Source organism: Poeciliopsis prolifica, unplaced genomic scaffold (genome assembly GCF_027474105.1).
Source record: "Poeciliopsis prolifica strain line A6 unplaced genomic scaffold, Auburn_PproV2 SCAFFOLD001, whole genome shotgun sequence".
Lineage (NCBI taxonomy): Eukaryota > Metazoa > Chordata > Actinopteri > Cyprinodontiformes > Poeciliidae > Poeciliopsis > Poeciliopsis prolifica.
In genome coordinates this window covers 921,413-948,767 of record NW_026562376.1, presented here as the reverse complement: position 1 = coordinate 948,767, position 27,355 = coordinate 921,413, and the positions used below count along the sequence as shown (strand labels likewise).

Sequence of the window (27,355 nt, the reverse complement as noted above, 5' to 3'; positions counted from 1 at the left end):
TCAGCTCTTCTCGCGAGATTCGTTTGTTGTGGAACAGCTGAGTGGGTGGCTGGGGTTTCTTGCGACCTGTTACCGATTCAACAGCAAAGCTGCGGCCTCATAGCCGAGTTTCAACCCCGTGAAGACTTTGTTTCCAGCTCGTTGGACGCCATGGCTGAGACGGACCCGAAGTCGGTGCAGGACCTCACCAACGTGGTGAGTCGTGACGCAAGGCTAGCTAACGATGCTAACAGGAATGCTAACGGAGCTAGGCTAGGTCCCAGAATTTAACCCGAAAGTGACAGAAATGATCAGCTTTTATTCCGCATTAGGTGTGAAATGTTCACATTCTAACATCTCTGTTAAGTCTGTGTATATAAAGTCCATCAGCTGTTTTAAATTCTGTTCAAATTAACCGCTACATGTCATTTATTGGATCCAAACAGCAAAGCTTTTTATTCTGATTTAATGCATTAGTGTTAAACTCTGAGCTCGTGTCCATTTTAATTCAGATCTCTAATAGTTACTCTACAGTATGCAGAGCTCTTTGGTCAGGTGTCTGCTGTTTCCATGGAGATGGAGTTGATTCTGCCGTAAAGTTGAACGTGTTGACCAGCAGAGATTAAATGAAACATGATCGTCTGCTGTCAACATGCCGACACATGAGAACCACGTGTTGTTTTTAGAACTGGGAGCATCTGTTAACCTCAAATATCTGACCTTTGACCTCAAATCCCAGAGGAGTTACACGGAGGTTTCATAGATGCAGACAGAGGAGGAGGGAGTTCAAACTCTCTCTTCCCCGACTCCAACATCCCTCATGGCCTGATGGTGATCTCCAGGGGAGTGGCAAAAGCAAAGGAGGTGGATCAGCAGTGGCATCACCATCCACTTTTAATCCGTTTGGGATAAAGGAATCACATTTGAATTCCCATTCCTTGACACACACTGAAGCTGCACTGCATGTTGTGCATCTGTGACTGTGACCAGCAGACTGAAGGCCCCCCACTGAGCTGTAGTTGCCCCCACTGAGCTGTAGTTGCCCCCACTGAGCTGTAGTTGCCCCCATTGAGCTGTAGTTGCCCCCACTGAGCTGTAGTTGCCCCCACTGAGCTGTAGTTGCCCCCACTGAGCTGTAGTTGCCCCCACTGAGCTGTAGTTGCCCCCACACAGTCATCATCAGTTTTGAGCCTTTGGGAAACTCCTCAGGTCCCGTCACCATGACGATTTTACCACACCTGCCAGTGAAAGCAACGTGTTGCTGTGGAAACTCAGTGGCTGCATGTGGTCAGGACTCTGACCCTCCTCTTCCTCAGCTCTTCCTCAGCTCTTCCTCAGCTCTTCCTCAGCTCTTCCTCAGCTCTTCCTCAGCTCTTCCTCAGCTCTTCTTCAGCTCTTCTCAGCTCTTCCTCAGCTCTTCTTCAGCTCTTCTCAGCTCTTCCTCAGCTCTTCTCAGCTCCTCAGCTCTTCCTCAGCTCTTCCTCAGCTCTTCCTCAGCTCTTCAGCTCTTCCTCAGCTCTTCCTCAGCTCTTCTCAGCTCTTCTTCAGCTCTTCCTCAGCTCTTCCTCAGCTCTTCCTCAGCTCTTCCTCAGCTCTTCCTCAGCTCTTCTCAGCTCTTCCTCAGCTCTTCCTCAGCTCTTCCTCAGCTCTTCCTCAGCTCTTCCTCAGCTCTTCCTCAGCTCTTCCTCAGCTCTTCAGCTCTTCTCAGCTCTTCCTCAGCTCTTCCTCAGCTCTTCCTCAGCTCTTCCTCAGCTCTTCCTCAGCTCTTCTCAGCTCTTCCTCCTCAGCTCTTCCTCAGCTCTCCTCAGCTCTCTCAGCTCAGCCTCAGCTCTTCCTCAGCTCTTCCTCAGCTCTTCTTCAGCTCTTCCTCAGCTCTTCCTCAGCTCTTCCTCAGCTCTTCCTCAGCTCTTCCTCAGCTCTTCCTCAGCTCTTCCTCAGCTCTTCCTCAGCTCTTCTTCAGCTCTTCCTCAGCTCTTCCTCAGCTCTTCTTCAGCTCTTCTTCAGCTCTTCCTCAGCTCTTCCTCAGCTCTTCCTCAGCTCTTCCTCAGCTCTTCCTCAGCTCTTCCTCAGCTCTTCCTCAGCTCTTCTTCAGCTCTTCCTCAGCTCTTCCTCAGCTCTTCCTCAGCTCTTCCTCAGCTCTTCTTCAGCTCTTCCTCAGCTCTTCCTCAGCTCTTCTTCAGCTCTTCTTCAGCTCTTCCTCAGCTCTTCCTCAGCTCTTCCTCAGCTCTTCTTCAGCTCTTCCTCAGCTCTTCTTCAGCTCTTCCTCAGCTCTTCCTCAGCTCTTCTTCAGCTCTTCCTCAGCTCTTCCTCAGCTCTTCCTCAGCTCTTCTTCAGCTCTTCCTCAGCTCTTCCTCAGCTCTTCCTCAGCTCTTCTTCAGCTCTTCCTCAGCTCTTCCTCAGCTCTTCAGCTCTTCCTCAGCTCTTCCTCAGCTCTTCCTCAGCTCTTCCTCAGCTCTTCCTCAGCTCTTCCTCAGCTCTTCCTCAGCTCTTCCTCAGCTCTTCCTCAGCTCTTCTTCAGCTCTTCCTCAGCTCTTCCTCAGCTCTTCCTCAGCTCTTCCTCAGCTCTTCCTCAGCTCTTCCTCAGCTCTTCCTCAGCTCTTCTTCAGCTCTTCCTCAGCTCTTCCTCAGCTCTTCTTCAGCTCTTCCTCAGCTCTTCCTCAGCTCTTCCTCAGCTCTTCTTCAGCTCTTCCTCAGCTCTTCTTCAGCTCTTCCTCAGCTCTTCCTCAGCTCTTCTTCAGCTCTTCCTCAGCTCTTCCTCAGCTCTTCCTCAGCTCTTCTTCAGCTCTTCCTCAGCTCTTCTTCAGCTCTTCCTCAGCTCTTCTTCAGCTCAGCATACAGACAGGAAAAGGTTTTATTTGACTACATTTTGCTTTCACTGTTTCCTGCAGATGATTAATTTCTTTATGGAAGTTTGGAAATCAGATTTTTTTTATCACTTATGTTAGATTTTATTCTTGAAGTGTAAATTAGTAGAAACTGTTTCTATATTTAGCAACAGAGTAGAGAGATCAGTAACTGGCTGAAGGGCTTTCATGTTCTTCACCTTTACAGGTGAATTGAGAGCCATCTCCATGGTTACCCATCTTTTCCATTGTCGGCATGGAAACAAGCCGATGACCATTATTTTGTCCTTTTCTAAAAAGAAATTGATCCGAAGTTTTTGGTTCTGTGGAGACGCTGAGCAGATAAACAAAACATTTTACTCTTTGCTCTTGAAGATATTTCAAATCTAAACACAAAGGAGATTTTCTTGGTTTAGTGTAAATATGGATTTATCTGGTTGCAGTTTAGTGTATCTATAGCGCCGCCCTGCAGGTGAATGTCTAAACATGTGAGTCAAATGATTAATCATCAACCAATCAAAAAAGGCAGTTTGTTGAAAACGCTAGTCAGCAGTAATGAGGCCAAAACTGTAGAAAAACATCAACATTTTGTATTTAAGATGAAGAAAAGTGTAAATCTGTTTTACCCAGAACTCATCTGGTGGGTTTTAACTTCACCTGGTTCACTTGGGGTTCAGAAAACTCACCAGTTAATATGAAATAATCTCCAGGTCAGAAAGGTGTGAGCTTTTCATTTAGGATTTTTTGACCTGCATCTTTTGCTACAAATGATCAAAAGTTTACTGACGAAATGCTGCTGATGCATTTAAAATGGAATTTATTTGTAGTTTTTAATGTATTTCTAATATTGTTTTTGATCAGCTTAAGTGACTAAATGAAAAAAAATCAGTCAGAATAATTGACAACCTTAATAGTTTTGCTGACCTTTGACCTGTCCTCCCTTCAGTCCTGATGACTCTGAAGAGCAAAACTCAAACGGAGCTTTAATTCCGGCCGGTTTTGTCTCTGCAGGTCCAGACTTTGCTGCAGCAGATGCAGGACAAGTTCCAGACCATGTCGGACCAGATCATCGGCAGGAATATCCTAAACATGGCTGCCGCAGCAGATTAGAGTAGAACAATAATCTAGATTTATTCAAAGCTCTAAACGATGAACCTTAACCTGCTGCCCACTCGACGAGATGAGCACACGCATCGACGACCTGGAGAAGAACATCGCCGACCTGATGACCCAGGCCGGGGTGGAGGAGATCGAGGCGGCGCCGGAGAAACCCAAAGAGAGCCAAGGGTCGTCATGAAGGTGAGAGGGGGCGGCGCCCCCCTCAGGCTGCTGCTGGGACTTCATGTTCCTCACCGGCTCATAGTTGATCAAAACTGAAATGAAAAGTAATTAATGGGGAGAAACTGGCGCTAACTAGAATTATATTGAGCTTTTAAGAAACTAAAACATAGAGAGATTATAGATCTGTCCTTCATGTGTTTATGAATCTATTCAAACAAATCAATTATTTTTTCCACACTTTATATTTGTTTGGTTTCCAGTATGAAATCCATTCAAGCTTTGTGTCCAGTTGTGAAAGGAACATTATTTGAATATTCACGTTGGATCCTTCTTGATTGCATCTGGACTGTTCACTCAATAATTGCACTGAGATTTTGTATAAATTAATAAATACTAGATCATTTTCAAAAATTGATACTTTGACTTTTTTGAATGCTGCACCTAAAATTAACCAAAGTATCAAAAACTGCTTTAGTGAAAACTAGTGGAGCCACTAAATTAACTAAAGCTAACTGAAGACAAAAAGTCACAAAGGAATCAAACTAAGAATCCAAAATTAGGTCTGAAACTTTGCTGGATGTTAAATTGCACCAGAAATTATCTCAATAAATATTGTTTTGAGCTCATTTAAGTAATATAAAGATAATGGCATAATGATGCAAAAACATGTTTTCAAATATCTAAAAACTTTAACAAATTTAAAGTTGGTTAGATTTTACTGGAACTGGAAGACATTTGAAACTAATTTAACTTCAGACCGAAGACTAAAAGAAATTTGAACTCTTGGAGATGAAATGTTTAAATCGGTCCTGCGGTGAATGTTGCAGCTTGGAGGATCGTAAGCCGGTTTCTCTTCTGCCCTCAGGCTCCTGGCGGCCCGACGTCGGTCCTGGACCCGTTGGTCCTGGACCCGGAGCAGCAGAACTTTTCCACTGAAATCGACTTGTTGGTGTCATGTTGTGTGAAATGCTTTTTTTAACTATTGAGTTTTGTGAAACGGTTCCAGTGAATGACTTGAAGAGCTGAACATTGTAAGCTAGACTAGTTTAATGTGTCCTGAACCTTTTAGAGCAGATTATTGATCAACCCTGGAGGTGGACGCTACTGGGTCAGAACCAGTGAGCCCAGTAACCCAACGGACGGACGCATTCCATTCCTAATGTTCTTCTATTAACACTGAAGTTTGTAATCTGTGCTTAATATTTAACTATTTGCTTAGTAATGAAGAAAAGTCAACAACTCTAAGGTGCTTTGTGTTTTTCTAATGTTTCCACCAGCATGACCAGCAGTCGCTCCTCATTTTATTCTATTTTTATTCACTTTAAATGCTTTAATTAAAGCCAATAAACTCCTGCATGAATTATTCACACCTAAACAAACAGTTTAAATCATCTCCCATGATGAATTTATTGAAAAACAGAGATGAGACTCCATCATCTCCACCAAGGTCAAAAATGACATTTTACAACATTTTAAAAATTCAGGCTTTATTTACATTTTTTATGCAAATCATGGGCCTTTATTGAGATTAATTCAAATTAAATGTACATAAACCAACAGCAGTTATTGAACTTAAGTGCCAAAAGCAAACATATTAGCATTAAAGCAACATTGAGGCAAAGCTTGATCACTTCACATCTACAGCACAACAAACCACAAACAGGATGATAAAGTACTGAATATTAATAAAGTAATCGGTCCGGGTCGGGTTCCGGGTTAGAACTCAAAGTCGGCCGCCGTCATGTCGATGGCCCAGGCGAACTTCTCCCGCTGGGTTTTATTGTAGATCTTTTCTATGGGTACGTCCATGTTCTTACACCTGACCCCACAGAAAAACGCAAAACTTTTCACTTCCACACAAAATGTCCAAACACAAATAAACTGTTTCTGAGCAAAGGAAGGCTGAGTGGCTTTATTTTCATCCTGCGGTTTGTTACGACCCGTTGGTCCAGAACCAAACCTGATTTATTAAAAACATGGAGTCTGAGACGCTCGTGATGAAATAACATTCGATTAAAAAGCTTCATTTCTCCCTCAGAAATCTGAACGGATTATCTTTGACTACAGAATCATTACAGCAGTTTATGATCAGATTTATTGCACCCAGAAATGTTTTGAGTGTCGAAGCTTTCATTTCCTAGTACGCAGGAACAGAAACATCTGGAGATCTGATTAAACTGAAGCAGATGTTTTTAGTCACCTGACAGACTGAAGAAGTTTCTGCACCTGATTTAAAATGACTTTTCCATCAAATTAATCCTGTGTTTCATTTTTTACTCAACTATCAAATATTTCAATATTCTAATGAAAGTGTTTTTGGAGTCCAGTGAGCAAAACTAAGTTAAAGTTTTGGCACCTCTTACCCAGAGGACACATTTATGTAGAATTTTGTATTTTCTGAACGAGTCAACATTTCACTTAAAAAAAGGTCTGAAATTTTTGTTTCAAAATCAAACTGCCTAAAATTTAATTTTCTATTTTTTTAAATACTTAGAAGCTGATAAATCACTGAACTGAACCAGAAGGTTTAGCAGTGAAAGTTTCAGCAGAACCGGATGGGGTTTTGCTCACCAGGCCACGCTGATCCGCGGGTCCAGGTAGTTGAGCTTGGAGGTACCGAGGGCGATCTGCTTGTTCTCCTCTCTGTCCGTCGCCTGGAGCTCCATCTTCAGCAGCTGCTCCTCACAGCGCTTCACCACCGCCGCCTTCCTGTCCACCATGCTGACGCCAAACAGGACAAACCTCACACACCGCTAACGCCGTTAGCGCTCTACCAGTGCTACACACTGACGCCAAACAGGAACAAGCCGCTGATGCTAATGCTGTTAGCAGCCTGTCAGTGTTGGACTAACCGACTAAAACCGTTTCTGCATCCTGAGGAGAAAACGTGAATCTGAAAGTCTGAGCTCATTGGCTGTTTGCTGATAGTGTAAAACAGTCCAATAATAGTTAAAATATCAATAATGATGCTAACGATGTTTTAATGTTTCCACCTCTGCAGCTTGCTGTCCGGGCTGCCTTTGGTTTTCATTTCCTTCTTGGCCAGTTTCAGTTCCGTCTTGGCTAGAGCCAGCTGCTCCTTTCTAGCAACAATCTGGGGAGGGGGGACAGGAGCATTTCTCATAAGCACAGAGAATAACACGCTCTCTACAAACCATGGAGACCAGCAGAACGCTGCCTGATCCATTGGCACTTTAATGGTTCCCATTTTATTGGAACAAATTTCATGATTCTTTTCCCCAATGTAAAAATAATAAGAGTAAAAATGCAGCTCAGTTTTTATAAGTTTCTGTAAAATACAGTCACATGGATGTCGCCATGTTCAATTCACTGATGCATTCTGGGTAGATGATGCAAATCAAAAACAAGGTGCAGGTCGGAGAGACGACATCCACTCCAACGTGTTCTAGTCGACGATTCCTCTGAATCCTCTGGAGGGGTCGGTCCAGACGGCACTGACCGTCAGGACCGACCCGTTTTCCCCCAGAGGGACGCTTTCTCTAACCAATCAGGTCGCAGCATTAATCAGTCAGAGCGACTGATTGGACAAGCTGAGCTGAAGCTCACCTTGGAGTGCAGGTTGGCCATCGACTGTTCGAAGGTTTTTGGCGGCGCCCTCTGGTGGTTGCAGAGAATAGCGACGGCTCTGTTGGCTCTGTTGTAGGACAGCAGCTTCTCCGCCACGTTGTCAGACTCTGCAGGAGCAACAAGGTTTAATATCAGCTTCAGGAAGAAACTTTTCTAAAAATGTTTTACATGGAATTCAAACCGTCTTCATGTTGTGACAGTTTACAAGACACAATCTGAACAGATCGACCTCCTCCCTGAAGAAATGAACCAGAAACAACCAATCAGAGCCAGGAGAAGCTTAGCGCCATCAATCATCCTCATGTACTTGCTGCTAAATGTGCTAAGGATGGAGAAACAAATTACCGTCCAGCGAAACGGTTTATCTGCAGTCATCTGTGGCTATGCTAATTAAGCTTAGCGGGGCAAGGGATGAAGGAACGGGATCACACAGAGGGATGACTGACAGCACTAAGACCCGCCTCCAGGCTCTGATTGGTTGTTTCTACTTAGCACTGAGAGAAGGCGGAGAAGCTTGATTTAGTTTTTTTTTTTCAGATTATTTGTCTCAAACTGGCCTGACAGTGAGGATGAGACAGATGTGTAAAAACATTTTTAGAAAAGTTTCATCAACCTGCAGATCTGAACATGATGCAGCAGCTTCTCCTCTCACTAACGCATGGAAGCAGTTCTGAACGATTCTGAATCTGTATTTTTATAGAGTTGAACATCTATAAATGTCTCCCCTGCGTCAGTGAGAGTATCGGCTCCAGAAATGAGACGCCCGACTCTCTGTGATGGAGCCGGGTCGAGGTTCTGGCAGCCGATAATCTGCTGCTGGGAGAAGCTTAAATTAGTGGTCTCAGGTGTGGTGGTCTCAGGTGTGGTGGTCTGAGTGGCGGCGGCAGGTCAGACGGAGCTGCTTACTGTTGGTGAGCTGCTGCAGCTGCTGCTGCAGGGTGATGGAGGCGTTGTACGTCCTGAACACCTTGGCAGTCAGACCCGGCATCAGAGAGCTCAGATGTTTGTTCAGGAGGGTCGTCTGGGAGGAGCAAACAGGCAGCAGGTCAAACACACACACACACACACACACACACACACACACACACACACACACACACACAGACATGCACACGCACAAGCACACACAGACATGCACACGCACAAGCACACACAGACACACACACACACACACACACAGACATGCACACGCACAAGCACACACAGACATGCACACGCACAGACACACACACACACACACACACACACACATCCACAAGCACACACACACATCCACACACACATGCACACGCACAAGCACACACACACATCCACACACACATGCACACGCACAAGCACACACACACACGCGCACGCACATGCACAGATTTCTGGAAACTATTACACTCTCAGCCACCAGGTGGCAGTGTGGTCACACGCTGCTGGAGGGAAACGAACCAAATTCAGAAAACTTTGATCTGAAGCTTTTTTCCGTGTTAGTTTTTGGTTTAAGTAACCAAAAGGAATTATGAATGAATGAAAAGAAAGAACAAACTGATATCTGCCTTGAGTTCGTATTAAAACATAATAATTCCTTTAACTGATTTAAACACAGCAAATGTTTTGGGTCATTTAACGTTTATATTGTTTAGATAAGATTTGATGACAAATGTTCATCAATGAGACCACAAAAAGTACTTATTATAAACTAAAAATGATCTCAATAATTGATTCATTTTTTTTAAGAACAATTTTGTTTCATTTATAGTCTCAGTAATTTGATTTTTATTTCCTTTTTACTTATTGTGTTTGAAATTTAATGTTAATCATCCAAATTAATTCATATTTCACAGGGTTAACTTGCATCATTACACCTTCATGAAAGTTGGAAATGGTCTAAACAACAATATTATTATTTATCTCAACTATTTCTGGGACAATTTATCATCCAGCAACATTAATTGTGACAGGCCTATCTAAACCTCTGACCCTTCCACTCGCCTGTAGCTGATCCAGTCTGCTATTGGACCAGCCACCAGTCCGGACCAGCCACCAGTCCAGTCTGCAGCACAGAGTGGCATGTTTTGAGTGGAAATTTGTCTCCCCAGTTTGATTCCTGTAAATTTTCCCCTCAGTTTGATTTTATCTGCCAGAGTCCATCCGCTGCTTCTTTGGAAACTCTTTCAGTCTCTCTCTCGCTCTAATATTCTCTCGCTCTTCTCCTCCCGTTCCTTCTCTTAAGCCCTTTCATCTCTGCACACCAAGAGCTCTTCCTCATTCAATCTCATCTCCTGCACCTGGCAATTTACTCCCTGCTTTTTGCTTTACCACAGCTTTTTGTCCATAGAAGAGATAGAAAAATGTAATTCTATTTTGCTTTCCCCATTTTCTCTTTACACAGCTCAGGAGTTTCTGGTGCATTTTACACGGCGCCACCAGACCCAAAGTTCAAATTGTTCTCATCACAAAACCTACAATAATTCCCAGCAGCTTCCAGCAGGACAGATTCCTCACCAGGTACCTGATCCAATCTGCGCTAGCTAAAGGCGGCTGCCTTTATCCGTTAGCTTACCATAAAGCAGGCGTTAGCGTGTAGTAGCCAGTTTAATTAACGTTTAGCAGCCATTGGCATTTAGCAGCCGTTAGCGTGCAGTAGGTAGTTTAATTAATGTTTAGCAGTCGTTAGCATTTAGTAGCCATTAGCATTTGGCAGGCAGTTTAATTAATGTTAAGCAGCCGTTAGCGTGTAGTCTCCGGTTTGATTAATGTTTAGCAGCCGTTAGCATTTAGCAGCCGTCAGCGTGTCGTAGCGGGTTTAATTAATGTTTAGCAGCCATTAGCATTTAGCAGCTATTAGCGTGTCGTAGTGGGTTTAATTAATGTTTAGCAGCTGTTAGCATTTAGCAGCTGTTAGCGTGTATTAGTGGGTTTAATTAATGTTTAGCAGCCATTAGCATTTAGCAGCCGTTAGCGTGTATTAGTGGGTTTAATTAATGTTTAGCAGCCATTAGCATTTAGCAGCTGTTAGCGTGTATTAGTGGGTTTAATTAATGTTTAGCAGCCATTAGCATTTAGCAGCCGTTAGCGTGTATTAGTGGGTTTAATTAATGTTTAGCAGCCGTTAGCATTTAGCAGCCGTCAGCGTGTCGTAGCGGGTTTAATTAATGTTTAGCAGCCATTAGCATTTAGCAGCCGTTAGCGTGTATTAGTGGGTTTAATTAATGTTTAGCAGCCATTAGCATTTAGCAGCTGTTAGCGTGTATTAGTGGGTTTAATTAATGTTTAGCAGCCATTAGCGTACAGCAGTGGTCCTGAAAGCGACAGCTGGACTGACCGGAAGCAGAAACTCACATTTAGACGGTCGAAGAGTTCGTCTCCAGGATCCTTGCTCTCCATGAAAAGCTTAATATTCTTGAAAACCTGAAAACAAAAAATAATTGAGTCGGATACGACTAGAGAAGCTATGGAAAAAAATGAAAACATGTATGAAGTTAAAGTTTCTTATATCTTGTGAAAATGAAAAGCAAATAACTGAACGATCAGGAAAAAAAAGGAGAAAAAAGAAATAAAGTTGTTGGTTCTCTTCCAGCTGTCCAACATGAAGCATTGAATAAAAGTTAAACTCATCCAAAGATTCACCAGTGAAACATGAAGAACTCAGGTCAGAAAAATCACAAAAACAAAACAACTCCAATTATTACAGATATCTTCTGAGAAGTTACAGAAAACGTCGGGTCTTTGTTTGGCTCCGTCGGTACCTGATGAACCGCAGCTTCACTGTTGAACTGCTAATGAGGGACGTCCCTCTGGCTCTTAAACAAAGACGCAGCAGCGCCGATCAATATGTATTCAGCTGCTACATTCTCAGAGATTCAGTGCAATCAGTTATTGACAGATCATTATTCATCCCATTGTTACTCACTTTCACTCAGCCTGATCCATAAATTACTGCAGACGCATCATCTCTGCCGCATCCTGCAGTGTCTTATTATTTTACGCTGATGGAACCGTCGCCCTCCAGTTACAGCCCGTCTCCATTTTAAGACATTTGGACGTTAAATGCAGTTCCTGGTGAAGTTGGTCTGTTTAAGGAAGTTTCCCTCCTGATGGTCCCGTCGACCCGGTTCTACTGGAAGCAGAACTCCATCAGCTGCTCCACCTCCAGCTGCTGTGGCTCTCTGTCTCTCCGCTGAGTCAAGCGGTTCTAATGTTTTGCCTGGTTGCTGCATTAATTTAAAGGTTTTAAAGCTAAATAAGTGAGAAATTGAAATTCCATCATTTGATTCTTGTTCCATTTTATTCCAAGTGACATTTAGCAGCAATCACACTGATTTGCCAGGGAATTGATGATGCTAAAATATGCAGAGACTAATTAATTCTAGCTAATGTGATGCTTTTGAATGCACTCATTTGAATAATTATATGTTCTGCCAAAAACAAAACACTTTGGCTGTCAGGTGTTAACATTTCCTCCCCATCTCTGGAACAGAAGATAGCGCGGGTTGACACCGGAGGAGAGGTTACACATTTACATTTATGCAACATGCAGACGCACACAGACCACTGCTGCTTCAAGGTTCCAATTAAATATAAAAATTACACAAATGCATCTTTATTTTCTCCGTTGGAGCTCAAAAAACACGACTCTCAGTAATGCTGTCTTGAGTTTAGTAAGGACAAGTAACGAAAACTGCAGAAAAATACCTAAGATCTCTATTGAGAGACCAAAATGCCAATTTAACCAGAAATTGGGTTTATTTAATTTGCTGCATACCTGCATCTGTTTTAACAAGTACAGAATCTAGAAGCCATTTCAATCATGAATGCCTCCACATCACTTCATTCACTCTTTCAATTCATTGATTTTGCTTCTTCTTCCTTCCTGGAGGAAAAAGAATCTGGATAAAAACAGTAGAAATGCAGCAAAGAGCTGAAAGCTGCTGCAGCTGGAAACATCTGGAGGAGAAAACCTGAATGATGTCACATTAATCTGGAGATTTCATCTTTACTCAATAATAATTAGGGGTGGAAATAATGATTATGTTAGTAACTAATTGATCATTATCCTGATGATTAATTCATTAACTGGATTTTTTTTAAAATGGTACATCCTGCAGATTTTTCATTAAAACACTTAATTGTTTTTCATATATTAAACAGACATCAAATATGCAAATACGTAATTCAAACGAACAAAAAAAACTATTTACAAAAATACAGCAGCAGCATTCCAACATCAGATTATTGGCCAAAAAGATGCTTGAAAGGATTTTACTTTACAGAATATGAAGCTGGTGAAGCTAAAAAATCTGAGTAAAACAGATTTATAGAAAAATAAAGTTTTTTAATCTTGCAGCTCTGACTGTTCTTTCAAACTGCTTTTAGAGTTAATAACTAATCAATTAGTAAATTAGCTGATTGTTTGAATAATTGATTAATCATAATCAGTCTGATTAATCCTTTCAGCTCTAATAATAATAATAAGAAAAGGCATTTTAAATCATTTCTGCCTCTGCTTTTTAATTCTAATCAGAACCAGTAACTGGGAACTGAGTTCAGCTGAAGCTAAATATTTGAAATTGTGTTTAATTAGCAAAATCTGAAATTAATTCATGACATTGGAATGAAAAACCAGTCGGATCATTTCTCGAAGCGGGCCGTCGCTGTGCATCAGATATACGGTTGTACCAGAAATAAGCCATTACAAATGTTCCGGTCAGAAACCTTACATTTAAAAACAATTGATTCATTGCATAAACACAGATTTTTACATTTTAAAATCTGTGAAATCAATTGATCAGAATGAAAGCCTAAAAGACTTGATCTGAAATAATTACCCAAACTGTTTTGTTCTGTACCTTCTTGATGACCGGCACCTTGTTGTAGTAGCGGATGGAGTCTTTCCCCAGGAAGTCGAACTCCACCACGCACTCGCTGCCGTCCAGCTCGTCGTGGAGAGTGATGTGCTCGACACGCAGCGAGCAGCAGCCCACCGTGTCCGCCGTCTCGCCCTCCTCCTTCTCGTTTCCCGCTCTCAGGGCGAGCTGCAGCACGGAAACACGTCTGTAAGCTCAAACCGCGGCGCACAGCAGAGCCCGGCTGGCGACCCAAACACCTTGTCTATGAAGTACAGGGCCACGGCTCTCTGCCTCGCCACCATCTGCTTGGACTTGAGGTCGCGGAGGTAACCGTCCCGGATGCTGTCCACGCACGACTTGAGCTTCCGAGCAACCTCGTATTTCTCCCAGTCCTTCTCTCCCTGCAGGTCCGATTGCAAAGAGAGCAAGCAGAGACAGACTGAGGATAATAAACTGCAGACAGAATGATCACACAGTAAAAATATTCTGAGGATAATCATATCATGAATGCAGATCGAAACTAAAACTAGAAGGAAGCAGCTTTCCTCTGGAGCGACGGATCGATCGGGGAACACGTTTATTCACACTGAAAAGATCCACAAAAAACTGCTAAAATCCTGAGCCGCATTTTAAAGAGGCACAAAGCAGCGTATCTCTGGGAAACGGACGGATAATTCACAAAGTCAGCCCTCTTTCCTCCGACACCACTAAATACAATCCAATAAAACTGGTTGCCTTCAGAATTAGTCCATTGAAGCTGCGTCTAATTTAAATCTCAGCCACAGAAGAAATAAAGTTCAGCTTCACGTTTTGCTACAACATCAGAGAACAAAGTGGAGACTCTGGAGGAGCTGCAGAGAGACATGGCTGAGGTGGCAGAATCCCTCAGAAGGATGGCTGTTAGCCTAGCTGTTAGCATAGCTGTTAGCATAGCTGTGAACTCCATCAATCTGACCTCTATGGCAGGAAGGAAGTTATCGAGAAACCAGGAAACCTTCACAGCAAACAGGCTGGAGGCATGTTTAAAGTTTAGACCTGCAGGTGAAACACCAACTACAGTCACTACAGACCGCCTTCACCGGGCGCAGACCGCCACCGGGCGCACCGCCTTCACCGGGCGCAGACCGCCTTCACCGGGCGCCCGCCGCCTTCACCGTCACCGGCGCAGACCGCCTTCACCGGGCGCAGACCGCCTTCACCAGGCGCAGACCGCCTTTGCTGAGCACAGACCGCCTTTACCGAGCGCAGACCGCCTTCAAACTGCACAGACCGCCTTCACTCCAGACATCAGTCTGGATACCTTCAGTTTGGAGTTGGCGTTCAGCATGATGTACTTGATGGATCCCTGGACGTTCTCGGTCCAGCTGGCCAGCCACGTTACGGTGTTGTCGTGCCGTACTTCCTTCCAGTGGTGACCAGCAGGGGGCGCAGGGATCTTGGCCTCTCTGCAGAAACAGAAACACGAGTCAGTGCTGCTTCCCCTCAGGGGGAACAGGAGAGAAGCTGCGGGGCTTCTGGGCAATTAGGAGAAAATAAATATTCATCCACAGTCGTTTAAGGGAAATAAAGACCCAAATGTTCCACTAAAATAGGGGCTGAAACAATAAATTAAACTAAAGGTGATTAATCTGGCTGTCACATGTAGCATTAATATTACATGAGGGCAAAATAACTGCTGTTGATGAGAGGAGCGGCCACATTGACACAAACTCAGCCTTACAAGTCATCACTAGGACAAGTGTGAATTGCTCCCAGTTTCCCAGAGGAAGTCTGACTTTTCCAACCGGGAATTCAGATTTCTGAGTAGAACTGAGTAGTAGCAATATATTGGAAATGAGAGGAACCTCAGTTTCCAGCACTCACTCCCTGGAAACCTCAGGGAGTGAGCACTTTCCAGATCAAACCTTTTTCCTGACTATGCTGGATTTTTAAGTTTGCAGGTCTCACCTGACAACACCTCTCACTCACTTGCTACAGTTGATGATGATATCTTCCGGTAGAATCCTTTTCTTCAGCATTCCCTGCTTGGGATGCTCTCCTCTCCCTCGGAACAGACCCGGAGGCTCCAACTTAAAATTCCCGATGCGTTCTTTGTGGTTATCCAGCAGGCAGTAGCCATATTTATCCACGATCTTCTGATTGGCATCTTTCTGAGCCTACGGCAGACACACAGGACAGACGGAGCGTCGCTTACAGGTGGGAAACCGAAGGCGTTCCCAGAGATCAGCGGAGGGAGCAGGCGGAGCGTTACCTGCTTCTCCTCTTTGCTCAGAGCCTTCCTGGCTTCCACCTTGTCTTTATGGAAGGCGTGGAGTTCTCTGAAGTCACACTTCTCCAGATCTGTGATCACTAACCGCTCCTGACGGGTCATCTCCTAACGGACGACAAACCAGTTAACATAAAACTGGGATTTCTCACCTGAACTGGACTCAGACTGATGAAACTCTTAACACATTAAATTATTCTCCAGCTGATGACAGTGATGCATGAAGCTGCAGAGTTGCATGGAAGCTCTGCAGCTTCATGATGGTCGTTCTGAATGGACCTGCAGTTCCGACCCAGAGGTTCTGTCCACGCGCTCCCTGCGGTCCCATTGTTTCTGTTTAAACCAGTCGGGTTAGAGCTATGGAACATAAACATGTTTGCTACATTTTATGCACCACATCCTCCTGCTGAGACCAGAACCACTGGCGACCGCAGTGGGACAAGCCTTGATGTTGATGGACGGGCCTGGTGCTGAATCAGCTAAACGTCTTTACATCAACAGGCTTCATCTCATTATTAAAGCTGCTGCAGGTCAACACAGGCCAACAAGACGAGCTGTGAAGCTCAGCCCATCGTTAGCGATCAATAAACCCGTCCACTCACCAAACCTGAACTGGATCTGAACCGATCAGATGTCAATAAAACACACAGCGTTCGTCTGTCGCAGTCAGTCAGTCAGGCTGACTGGCAGGCGGCGGTGGGCGGGCTCTGGGGGCAGCGGAGCGCGGAAAGCTTTTCTGGCTATAATAAAACATCATAATTGGATTTGTTCATATGCAGAAGCCAGTTGTCTGGATTAGCATATCAATGCTTTCATATAAATCGTATTTTCAAGAGCACTAAGCACCGCAAAATTAATTCTGCATGACGTGCTTTGAGGCTCGGTTTCCTCTACAGAGAAGAGACACACACACACACACACACACACACACACACACACACACACACACACACACACACACACACACACACACACACACACACAGACACAGACACACACACACACACACAGACACACACACACACACACGTTCCAGCAGCCAATGGGAACGCCGGCCTGGTCTTACCTTCCTCCAATCTCTGAAGAAGTTCTCACGAAACACCTTCTTGGTTGTGTATTCGTGGTCCAACATCTGGGCAAAGAACAGCGCCACTTCCTCTGCTGCCAGGCTCAGCTTCATCTTCTTACCTGCACACAAACACAGACCTCACCTGGACGCCTCACCTGGACGCCGTCCAGCTGCAGTGCGCTGGGACGGCTCCTTCACATCCACCAGCTTTCAGAAACTTTTGACAGACTCTGAACCCAACTTGAGGAGTTCTGGGATTTATAGACAAAAAATGTTTTTCTTTTTTTTCATTATTTTAAATTAAAAATTATTATATTTTTATAGCTTTAGCTGAATTCCTTTTCTGAGTGTCCTGTTTGAGCAAACGGCCTTATTTGAATTGATACATTTAATGACTATTGATTTTTAATAACAGATTAATGTGATGAATCGTTTCCTCAGAGGAGGCATTAAGTCACTGGTTCTGGTGGTTCTGGAGCGAGAAGCAGGCAGCTGATGATCAGAACCGGTGAATTCACCAGGGACCGGTTTTCCTGCAGAATAAAACCGAACTGACCGTTGTAGAAGAAGTTAACGTCGTCAGGAAGAGGCTGGTACTCCGGAGGGAAGTAAGGTCCGTTGTGCTCCAAGGACTTCCATTTCACTCCGTCTTCGTACCGGTCCTCCTCCCACCTGACAGGAAGCAGCGAGATGAAAACAGGCAGAGACGAGTGACAGCAGGACCAACAGGACGAAGTTCCCTACCATCTCCAGCGGCTCTGCTCCTCCTCTTCCTTCTTCTTCATCTTCAGCATTTTGGCTTCTTCGATCTCCTCCTTTGACCTTTTGGGTTTTTTGGTGACTGGCTCCTCTCCTTCCTCTTTCTTGACCGTCTGGAAGAGACAAACGTTTAAGATGTGGATTGAAGCCGTCCCGCTGTGACCAGGACGTCCAGACAGGCGGCTCAGCGTTCAGCCGGTCCAGAAGGAGGAAGACGCCAGCGGAGACGAAGGTTTACCTTTCCGGGTTTCTTTTTGGATTCTTTTTTCTGAGCTTCTTCTTCACTTGCTTCTTCATCACTGAGAGACTTGATTCCTCTTTCTGAGCTGCAGGAATGTGAGAGGACAACGTGAGAACAATAAAAGCATCAGTTTGATGTGAATCGGCTGGACGTACACGGACGCAGCTTCAGCCGCAGCTTCAGCCGCAGCTTCAGCCGCAGCTTCAGCCGCAGCTGCTTCCTCTGTCGGCTCGTCTTTCACACGTTTCCTTTTCAATCCTTTCTTCTTCTTCTTCTCAGTAAAGTCGTCCTGCAGCTCGAGTTTCACCAAATCACTGGTCACACAGAGAAGCAGCAGCATTTACTTCACAAACTGTCGAAATCATGTTTCATCTTTGAGTTAAAAATAAACCACTATTAATATTTTAGACAACAACCTGCAGTCATGTTTTAATCGCATCTGTGATTCATTTGATTTCACTCAGACCAGTCAGCTTTCAGTTTTATCAAATTTTAATACATTTGATATTTTGTAACAAATTCCATCTTCATGACTGCTTTAATTTACTCTGTAGTGTAAATTAAATGTCAGAAAAGAGAAACAATAAGAATACAATAATTTACTTCACTCTGTTAACCGTCATGATAGCAGTCCCAGTAATTATTACATAATTATAACTTTTAAAGAGAAAATAAAACAATCATCACATTTTTGAGACTTGTAAATTTCCCAGCTCAGAAAAACAAAATTAAACTCAGCAGTTTTAATTGACTTCATTAAAATCATAGAGCGACTCATGATGACAAGAAATCTCAGAAATATGTCCAGAGATCGTTAATAATCAAATAAAGAGGAGAAACAGTGAAATGTTGTGGTATTTAATTTAAAAATGGTTCCTGACCACCAAGTACCAGTCAAAATAGAAAAGAAAAAACAGCAGGAAGAAGAAGATGAATAAAACGACCCTGGGCTGAATCTGTTTAGATTTGTTAAGAACCACAGGAGTAAAACTGTGAGGCGGATCTGATGCTCAGGATCCAACTGCCATCAACTCATTTGTTACCTCCCGACGTTTTCTCCCTCTGCACTGGCTTACATTTATTCCTAGACAGAGATTGGCTCATTACAAAGAAGATAAAAAGTCTGTGTCTGCCGTCACTAAGGGTCAAAACCTCTTTGGGAGTCAGAAAGAGAGGAGGAAAAAGATGAGGCACCAGGATGCCCACCTGGAGCTGCTGACTGGCTCCAGGATTTCCCTGACCTGGGAGAAAGACCAAGCATCAAAGCTGAGCAGATGGAAACGATTCGACATGAAAACTCCTCCATGCTGCTGGCCGACAGAAAGGAGAGTTTACCTTCTCAGGAGACCTGTCATTGTTCTTCTTCTCTTTGGACTTTGTTGACCTTGAATTATTTAACAAAAAGTTGAGATAAAAGAAGAATGTGAGAAAAGACAAATACAATTTCTTTTAAACAGCGTTTAGTGATTGAGCCCCAAAGGCAGAAACAATCAGAAGCTTTTAGTCAAACTTTTATGTTGTTTCTTTACATCAGATCCAAACGAGACCTGGAGATTCTGAGCGCTTCCCGGCGCAGGCTGGACTTCAGTGTGTCCTAGTCAAAACTACAAATCAAACATGTGTGACCATCCAAATATGCTTTTACTCTGAAGGAGAACTTCCTCTACTTAACCTTCCAGTCTCGGCACGGCGGTCTCCCTCTCACTGCAGCTGCAGTTTGTTGAAAACAAGCAGCTCTGGAAACATTTAACCCACCTGGAAAACGCAGGTGTTCTCTGGTTGGAGTGATTCGTTTGAACATCGTAAGCAGAGCGCTGGTGGGTAACGGCTGCGTTTTCTTCTGCGGGTCACTTTGGGGCCGTAAACTGTTCACACTGAAGTCCGACTGCAGTCGCATTTAATGAGCAGCAGGAACCCCCAAAAAAATCATAATTCATGAAAAAAGTAAAAAGAAATTGCAGACCTCCGGTTATGGCGGCCATGTGAGATTGAGTGGTTGGACTGCTCCTCACTGCGTGTGGGTCAGTCACACGTGATAACGGGAGGTGTACGGAGGGGGCAGGGAGGCCCTGGGATGGCGGACAGGGTGTGGGAAATTAGGTTCAAGGGATATGTTGAATGTTTTATTTTGTTAAGCTTCTCAAAGGTTCAAGTTCATATGGGGGACAATCTTTTTTCGCTTTTTTGTCGTTTTTTTTCTTTCTTTTTTATACTTCTCCATTTCAGGTAAATTGGCGAGTCAGGCATGTCACAAGTTTTAAATCTTAAAATGGTTACATGGAACTGCAGGGGCCTACAACGTTTAAAGAAGGTCAAACAGGTCATTAACAAACTACAAGATTTGGATTCCAGAATAGTATTTTTACAGGAGACGCATCTAATGGGGGAGGACGAGGTACGAGTCAGGAGGAGGTGGCGGGGCAGTGTATTCACCTCGGCGTTCTCTTCACGAGCAAGAGGAGTTATGACTCTTATTCATGAATCCGTCCCATTCCTAGTAAATAATGTCATTATGGATAAGAAGGGTAGATATTTGATAATTCAAGGCTCATTACTTTCGGAAAAAATAAACCTGGTTAACATCTATGGTCCTAATACAGATGACTCTGGGTTCTTTCAGGACTTGTTCCTCTTACTCTCATCGCTACAGGGGCGCTCTGTGATCGCAGGTGATTTTAATTGTACTCTTAATCCAGAAATGGATAGATCCACAGGGTCAGACCTGACGCATAATACTTGTAGAACAACAATACAGATGTTTATGAAAGATCTAGGACTGGTAGACGTCTTCAGGGAATTGCAGCAAAAAACCAGAGCCTACTCATGTTACTCAGCAACATTTCAAACCTATTCGCGAATAGATTATTTTTTAATTTCATCAGAACTAGTGCCCAAAGTCCACAAATGTGAGTATGATAATATAGTGATCTCAGATCACGCTCCATGTTGTCTGAGCTATTGTGATAAGAATCTCACCAGAGACCCCCCTAGATGGCGCTTTCAGCATAAGTGGTTGCAGGATGAGGACTTTGTTAAATATATTGGGATACAAATTGATGAGTTCTTCCAGATCAACACGAATCAAACGACAGCAAGCATCAGATGGGAAGCCTTCAAAGCGTTTATCAGAGGTCACATTATTAGCGTCACAGGCAATAAGTCTAAGGAAGCCAAGATTAAAAGACAGCAACTAGAAAATAAAATAAGGAACACTCAGGAGAGGGTTTTTCAAACAAATGATGCAGAGCAGAAAAAACAATAGTTGATCCTTAGAGCAGAATATGATAAACTGTCCAGTCTTAGAGCTGCATCCAGTCTCTTAAGATTGAAACAAAACTTTTATGAACAGGGAGACAAGGCTGGAAAACTTTTGGCCTGGCAGATTAAAAAGCTTGAAGCGACAACTCCGATCACAACAATCGAAACCCAGGATAAAACATTAATAGATCCAAGGGACATTAATAATCCTCTCAGAGATTATTATCAGAAACTATACGACACTCAAGGTAATCTAGACCACGAAGAACTGGATCAGTTTTTGAGAGGACTACATATCCCTGTCATCGCAGATGATCGTAGAGCAGACTTAAATATAGAAATAAATAAGGAAGAATTAACACAGGCCATAAAAGGAATGGCATCTGGTAAACAAGCAGGGCCAGGTGGTATCCCCATCGACTTCTACAAAACATTTAAGGAAAAATTGCTCTCTGCCCTTCTAGATATGTTTGAGGAATCATTTATAAAAGGCACCCTGCTGCCCTCTTTGAATCAGGCTCTAATTATTCAGTTGCTGAAACCCGGAAAAACCTCCCAATAAGTGTGAGAATCTGAGACCCATTAGCCTACTTAATGCCCATCTCAAAATTATCTGTAAATTACTGGCAATACGGTTGCGAAGAATTCTGCCGGACATAATAAACAAGGACCAAATGGGTTTATAATGGGGAGGCAGGGATATCACAATATTAGAAGGTCCTGAATATTGTGTGGCTCAAAAAGAATGCTAAAGACGCGGCTCTCTCGCTGGATGCGGAGAAGGCTTTTGATAGGGTCGAATGGCCCTATCTCTTTAATATATTAGAAAGATTTAATTGTGGAAGTAATTTTATTAATTGGGTTAAATTATATAAAAATCCAACTGCAGAAATAGTATCAAATAAAATATTCTCAAGGCCGATTCAAATTAAGAAGGGCTGTCGCCAGGGATGCCCTCTCTCCCTCTTACTCTTCACACTAGCAATTGAACCTCTGGCATCAGCTGTTCGCCTTCATCCACGAATCTCTGGGATCGTTGTGGCTCCCACTGAGCACAAAATGTCTTTGTTTGCTGATGATGTTATTTTATTTCTAACAGATCTGAAATATTCAATACCGGCGGTGGAGGGGGTGAGTCAGGAATTTGGGAGAATCTCTGGTTACAAAGTAAACAATAGAAAATCTTCTATTCTGATAATAAATGGCGGTGAAAGGACTAATCCCACCAGGGAAATTAAGCACTTTAAAGTAGTGGAACATTTTGAATATTTATTGTTCAGATCTTCCCAGAATTACAACAGATAGTGAAATACAATTACGAGCACCTAATGAAAACAATAGCCACCTCATTTGACAACTGGACAACCCTGCCTCTGTCCATATTAGGAAGAGTTAATGCTCTGAAGATGAGTATACTTCCGAAGCTCTTATACCTCTTTCAGAGCATTCCCCTACCGCCTCCTCCTGAATTATTTAACTGCTTGAAAAAAAACATATTAGGCTTCAGATGGAACAATGGAAGGTCCAGGATACGTCTTTCTTTGCTTTATTTACCATTTGACAGAGGGGGGTTAAAGTGCCCCAACTTTAAATTTTATTATTGGGCAACACAATTAAGGACTATTATGTTCTATTTTGCAGATAAAGGAAAACCTCATTGGGTAGAAATGGAATCCCATAATTTAAGTTCAGCTCTTCCATTGTTCATATATTCCGATACATCAAATAAACTACAGAAACACACTACGAACCCCATTCTGAAAAACATGATTAAAATTTGGCAGGAGGTTAAAAAATACCTTGAGGAGCCAGACGGGATATCCCAATTTAGCCCAATATGGGGCAATCAGCTATTTGCCCCAGGTAGGGCAGATGGAACCTTTCAGCTTTGGGCATTGCAAGGCTTAAAGCGTATTGGTGACCTGTACCTATCAAATTCAGATATATTTTCGTCATTTGGGGAGCTACAAACCAAACTGAGCCTAAACAAAAAGCATTATTTTAAGTTTTCAGATAAGAAGCTTTGTGAAAGCAAATAACAGTAATCTAAACAGGCCTCCCTTACAACGCTCGAAAAATTAATAACCCGGGATAATTTAAGAAAGGGTATAATTTCAGACCTTTATAAAGTGTTGCTCTTACTCAACAGAGAACTCAAATATTTATAGAAGGCTCATAAACTGGAATTTGGACCTATTATCAAATGTCAGTGAACAGGACTGGAAATGTATAAAAACCCACACAATGTCCATTAACAGTCGATCTAGAATTCTACAATTTAAATGGCTAATGCGTATCTATGTTACGCCCGTACATTTAAATAAATACAATAACAACATGCCAGATCTGTGCATAAAGTGCAACTCTAAAGGGACGTTAATACACTGTATGTGGGAATGCAGACAAATTACTTTGTTTTGGACAGAGGTGAAAGTTATAATTGAAAACATTATCTTAAAGCCGATTTTACTGGATCCTAAATTGTTCTTGCTGGCTCTATACCCTGAGAACCATCATTTTAGTAAAACAGAATGTACTTTTATAGATATAAGCTCACTGGCAGCAAAACAATGTATAGCTTTGGCTTGGAAAAATGTCAACAGACCAAGAGCCACGCAATGGTTGAGAGAGATGGCATCCAATTTGCCGCTAGAAAGAATAACATATATTAAGAAATCCAAACAATATCTTTTTGAGAGAATATGAGAGCCTTTCATTACTTTCATTAAGGATTTAGACCTGTCAGAAGGCCCATTTGAATTCTGACTTGTAGGAACCTGCGATGTGCTATGATGTATAGAAGTGTACACTTATATCTAACCAGTTAGTCTGAACATCCCGTTTTATGAGAAGCTGTGTTCTGTGTGTCTTTTTTCTTTTTTTTCTGGTTGTCTTTTCTTTTTTCTCTGAAGATGTGGGAAATTAGAGTCATGTAAAAATTGTAAGGAGAACTTGTTCAAAAATTCAATAAAAAAATGTTTTTGGAAAAAAAAAAAGAAATTGCAATAGATGTGCTGATGTCGCCTCAGCTTCCTGGCTCTGATGCTAACCTGCTGGGTTTGGACCTCGTCAGAACCTGATGATTCTCTGAATTAGTCTGCAGTTCAGTTCTGGTCTGATCCAGACCAGCCGAGGAGTTTCAGGTTGATTCATTTTGGTTTTCTGCTGCATAAATCAAAGAGTTTTGAGCTGCAAATAAAAGGTTGAACATAGTTTTTAGCGGATGCCTGACTGCTGTCTCTATTCTAGTCAGGCGGTTTTGGGAAATGTGGCCCCGTTAACTAGCAGGGTCTCAGCGGATTAACGCCGTTTCCACGCAAGGCGACATGACAGGAGCTGCACACACTCCCCGCTGGATTCATTATTCTTATTCTGTGGTTTCTAAAGCTAAGCTGAGACAGAACCAGGATCAGAGAGGCATGAAACAACATGAAGCAAGCCGTCAACAGCCTGCTGCTCCCGGCGCCAGCCGTGCTTACAGGTGTCTGTTCGTCCCTTCACTCTCATCAATTACACGAGCCAATGACGGATCGCTCCGCTCTCATTTGTCTGCTCACAAATGCATGCTAATAAACGCATCTGATATCAAAGTAAATCAATTTATTCATACGAAGATGGAGAGTTTACTGTACGATGTGTAATGAATGCCACCAGCTCTCCTGACACATTCTCTCTTACACTTTGTCTCTTTCATTTAGTCTCTCTCTCACACACACACACACACACACACACACACACACACACACACACACACACACACACACACACACACAGTCATATAAATGATCTTATGTATCAGCGGTTGAAGTACCGAGCTGCCAGAGTTAATTTGTCTCTCCATCTGAGCGACAAGAAAGGCTGAGCTGAGCGTTGATGTGAGCTGGGTGAAGCTGCAGATGTTGGATGAGCTCATTGTTAATGGTTCCAGTCTCTAATGGTGGTCTGATGACTCAACACAGGCAAGGCGTCCTTTACATTGCTGCAAGCAGCCATTTCCATCCAATTAATTGTTATCCAAATCTTAATCAAACTTTTAAAATGATACAAAAAAGAAAATGTGAATTCGGTCTGCTGGTTTGGAGCAAATCCGCCAAGACGCGCAGAGCGTGATTTCATCAGATGTTTTGTTGACGCTGCGGGTGGCTGTAATAAACAGGAAGTAGGGCCGAGAAGCTAGCATGAACTCATCTCAGAACCTGGAGTCTCCTCTCAGCTGGAGGTTTTCAGAGTTGGGTGTCGCTGGTAAGGCAGGGAGAGTTTCCAACATCAGAACTCACTCAGCAAATGTTTCCATCTACTGCTAGCATATTTTAGCTTCTTTTGGAAAAAGCTAAAATATGTTAATATCCTAAAAAATATTGCAGAAATAAACTGATTTATTCATCCCTTCACTGACAAAAATATCACCATTTGCACAGAAACATGAAGACAGAACACTTAAGGATCATTTTAGGCATTTCATCTGCAAAAAAAAAGGTTCATTTGAGGTTTAGTTTCTAAAACCTCAAATCAAAAGGTAATAAAAAAGTTGATTTTTTTAACAGATAAATCTGAAGTAATTTGAATATATATAAAAACAATATTTTTGTCACCAATTTCAGAAAGAAAAAAAATTCTGAAATATTTCCAGCCTCTGTTTCTTAAAGTTTTGATGATTATGATGTAGAAATAATTGTTAAAATAAAATCAAATCCACTGACAGAATGCAGAGGTTCTTCCGGGTCAGAAGGTCAATCATGAGGAAGACAGCTGACTGGACATCAGAAATAAGATATTTAACTGTTTCTATTCTTCTGTACAAGATTAACCTGTTTTGTCACATTTTGATTGAATAGAGAGACTCAGAGCACAGTTCAATATTGATGAAGAAATACGTAGAACAATTTTATTGGCTGTGGAAGTTTTGTTGTGTAATAATCTCTTTTCCTCTGGATCTTTTGACATTTTTACGAAACTCCGGGCAAAAATTTATTTTAAAATGCTCCAACTCTTAATTATTAAGCTAAATAATTACTGGCGGGAAGAGTTTGAGTTAGATAACTGAAAACGTTGTTGAGGTAAAAGCACACCTTTTCTTCGTCAGATCTCCACCGGAACCGGCATTTTCACGGTCACTGGGCGGTTTCCGTTTCAGGCCTTTCTGCTTCAGCCTCGCGTCTCCTTTGGCGTCACTTTCTCGTCCCATTCTGGGGTCTGACGGAGAATAGTTACTGATTAGCTTCGGGATATAAGAGGAATATTTAGAATAAGCAGATTAAATATTCATATTAGCTAAATTTGACAATTAGCTTCCAGGATGTAGCCACTTAAAACAAACAACTGACAGATTAACTAAATCAACAGATGACCACAAATGTATTTTACTGCCAACCTGAAATAAATTCAGAGTTAACTCACTCACCGTTTGGAAGATTGAGAAAATTTGGGTGATTTGTCTATTTTCCGCGTAAAACACGAACTTGAAATCCGCGTTTCCTCTGACGGTTAACCACGCAGGCGGCAGTCCCAGCTGGACTCTGATTGGCCCGTTTGAGTGGCGGTCAACTGCCATACCTGCATGTGAACACTGGGGGAGCCAGAGGGCTCAAGAACCGGAAAGGTCGGGAACGGACCGCTGTCAATCTTATGCCTTATTTGGAAATGGGACCATTGCACTCCGGAAATGAAGGGGGCGCTATTTCCTATGTTATCCGCGGTCTCCCGTTTTTATTTTCTTTTGAAATCTATAATAAATATTCATCTTTAGCATGTATTTAAACGTCTCTCTTTTCTTTATTTCAGCGCAGCTCACAGTTTTTTATGAATTGCACAGCTTTCGAGAAAATGTACTTGTACATTACTGATGAAGACTTGAAATGGTTTTGATTTGAAATGGAAGGTATTTAACTCTGTTGGCTTCCTCCTCATTTAGCCACGTGCTTTAAAGTAAATTAAATTATTTGAAATTTGTGTTTATTTAACCTGGAAGGTGCTCAAAGCCTCTTTTTCAAAGGAGACATTTGAAACAATTTATTTCAAGAGATTTTTATAGATAAATATTTTTTGTTAAAATTTATAGTTTCACGTGTCCTTTACTCTTCGTGTCTAAGGAATGACCCAGATATTGGATCTGTTGCCATAACAATCACTAAGTGAAATTATTTACTCACAGAATGTTTCAAAGCCATTGTTTATGCTAATTATGATGTCTTTCCACTTATAGTTAACAAAAACTAAAGGAACAATTGTCATGAT

The 27,355-nt window shown here is 42.5% G+C and overlaps 2 protein-coding genes across 3 annotated transcripts; one reads left to right on the top strand and one right to left on the bottom strand.

Annotated features, from left to right (window-relative positions):
- Nucleotides 1-2: 2 nt before the first annotated feature.
- Nucleotides 3-5,999, top strand: hsbp1b (heat shock factor binding protein 1b). The gene is made up of 4 exons (XM_055040082.1): nt 3-195; nt 3,834-3,900; nt 3,995-4,121; nt 4,969-5,999. The coding sequence occupies exons 1-3, from the start codon at nt 151-153 to the stop codon at nt 4,117-4,119; spliced, it is 237 nt and encodes a 78-aa protein (XP_054896057.1). The 5' UTR covers nt 3-150; the 3' UTR covers nt 4,120-4,121; nt 4,969-5,999.
- zgc:173742 (DNA topoisomerase I, mitochondrial) lies at nt 5,812-26,641 on the bottom strand. 2 transcript variants are annotated; one of them, XM_055040028.1, is made up of 20 exons: nt 26,523-26,641; nt 26,191-26,314; nt 19,199-19,247; nt 19,070-19,104; nt 18,019-18,177; nt 17,861-17,948; nt 17,608-17,735; nt 17,420-17,535; nt 16,861-16,982; nt 15,780-15,902; nt 15,497-15,684; nt 14,829-14,973; nt 13,786-13,929; nt 13,529-13,714; nt 11,022-11,090; nt 8,598-8,712; nt 7,671-7,798; nt 7,097-7,197; nt 6,675-6,824; nt 5,812-5,922 (listed from the first exon to the last, which is right to left on the bottom strand). In XM_055040028.1, exons 2-20 carry the CDS (start codon nt 26,304-26,306, stop codon nt 5,820-5,822), a joined length of 2,265 nt encoding a protein of 754 aa, XP_054896003.1. In that variant the 5' UTR covers nt 26,307-26,314; nt 26,523-26,641; the 3' UTR covers nt 5,812-5,819. The 2 variants fall into 2 exon arrangements, with proteins under 2 accessions (XP_054896003.1, XP_054896010.1); XM_055040035.1 differs by lacking the exons at nt 19,070-19,104; nt 19,199-19,247.
- Nucleotides 26,642-27,355: the final 714 nt, after the last annotated feature.

What these genes read in the sequence shown, in the direction of transcription:
- hsbp1b (XM_055040082.1), top strand. Translation starts at nt 151, where the DNA reads ATGGCTGAGACGGACCCGAAGTCGGTGCAGGACCTCACCAACGTG. An exon ending in TGCAGGACCTCACCAACGTG is followed by an intron (nt 196 to 3,833) that starts GTGAGTCGTGAC and finishes TTGTCTCTGCAG; the next exon opens with GTCCAGACTTTGCTGCAGCA. An exon ending in GGACCAGATCATCGGCAGGA is followed by an intron (nt 3,901 to 3,994) that starts ATATCCTAAACA and finishes CCTGCTGCCCAC; the next exon opens with TCGACGAGATGAGCACACGC.
- zgc:173742 (XM_055040028.1), bottom strand. Translation starts at nt 26,306, where the DNA reads ATGGGACGAGAAAGTGACGCCAAAGGAGACGCGAGGCTGAAGCAGAAA. An exon ending in GAGCCAGTCAGCAGCTCCAG is followed by an intron (nt 18,178 to 19,069) that starts GTGGGCATCCTG and finishes CTGTGTGACCAG; the next exon opens with TGATTTGGTGAAACTCGAGC. An exon ending in GCGGCTGAAGCTGCGTCCGT is followed by an intron (nt 17,949 to 18,018) that starts GTACGTCCAGCC and finishes ACATTCCTGCAG; the next exon opens with CTCAGAAAGAGGAATCAAGT.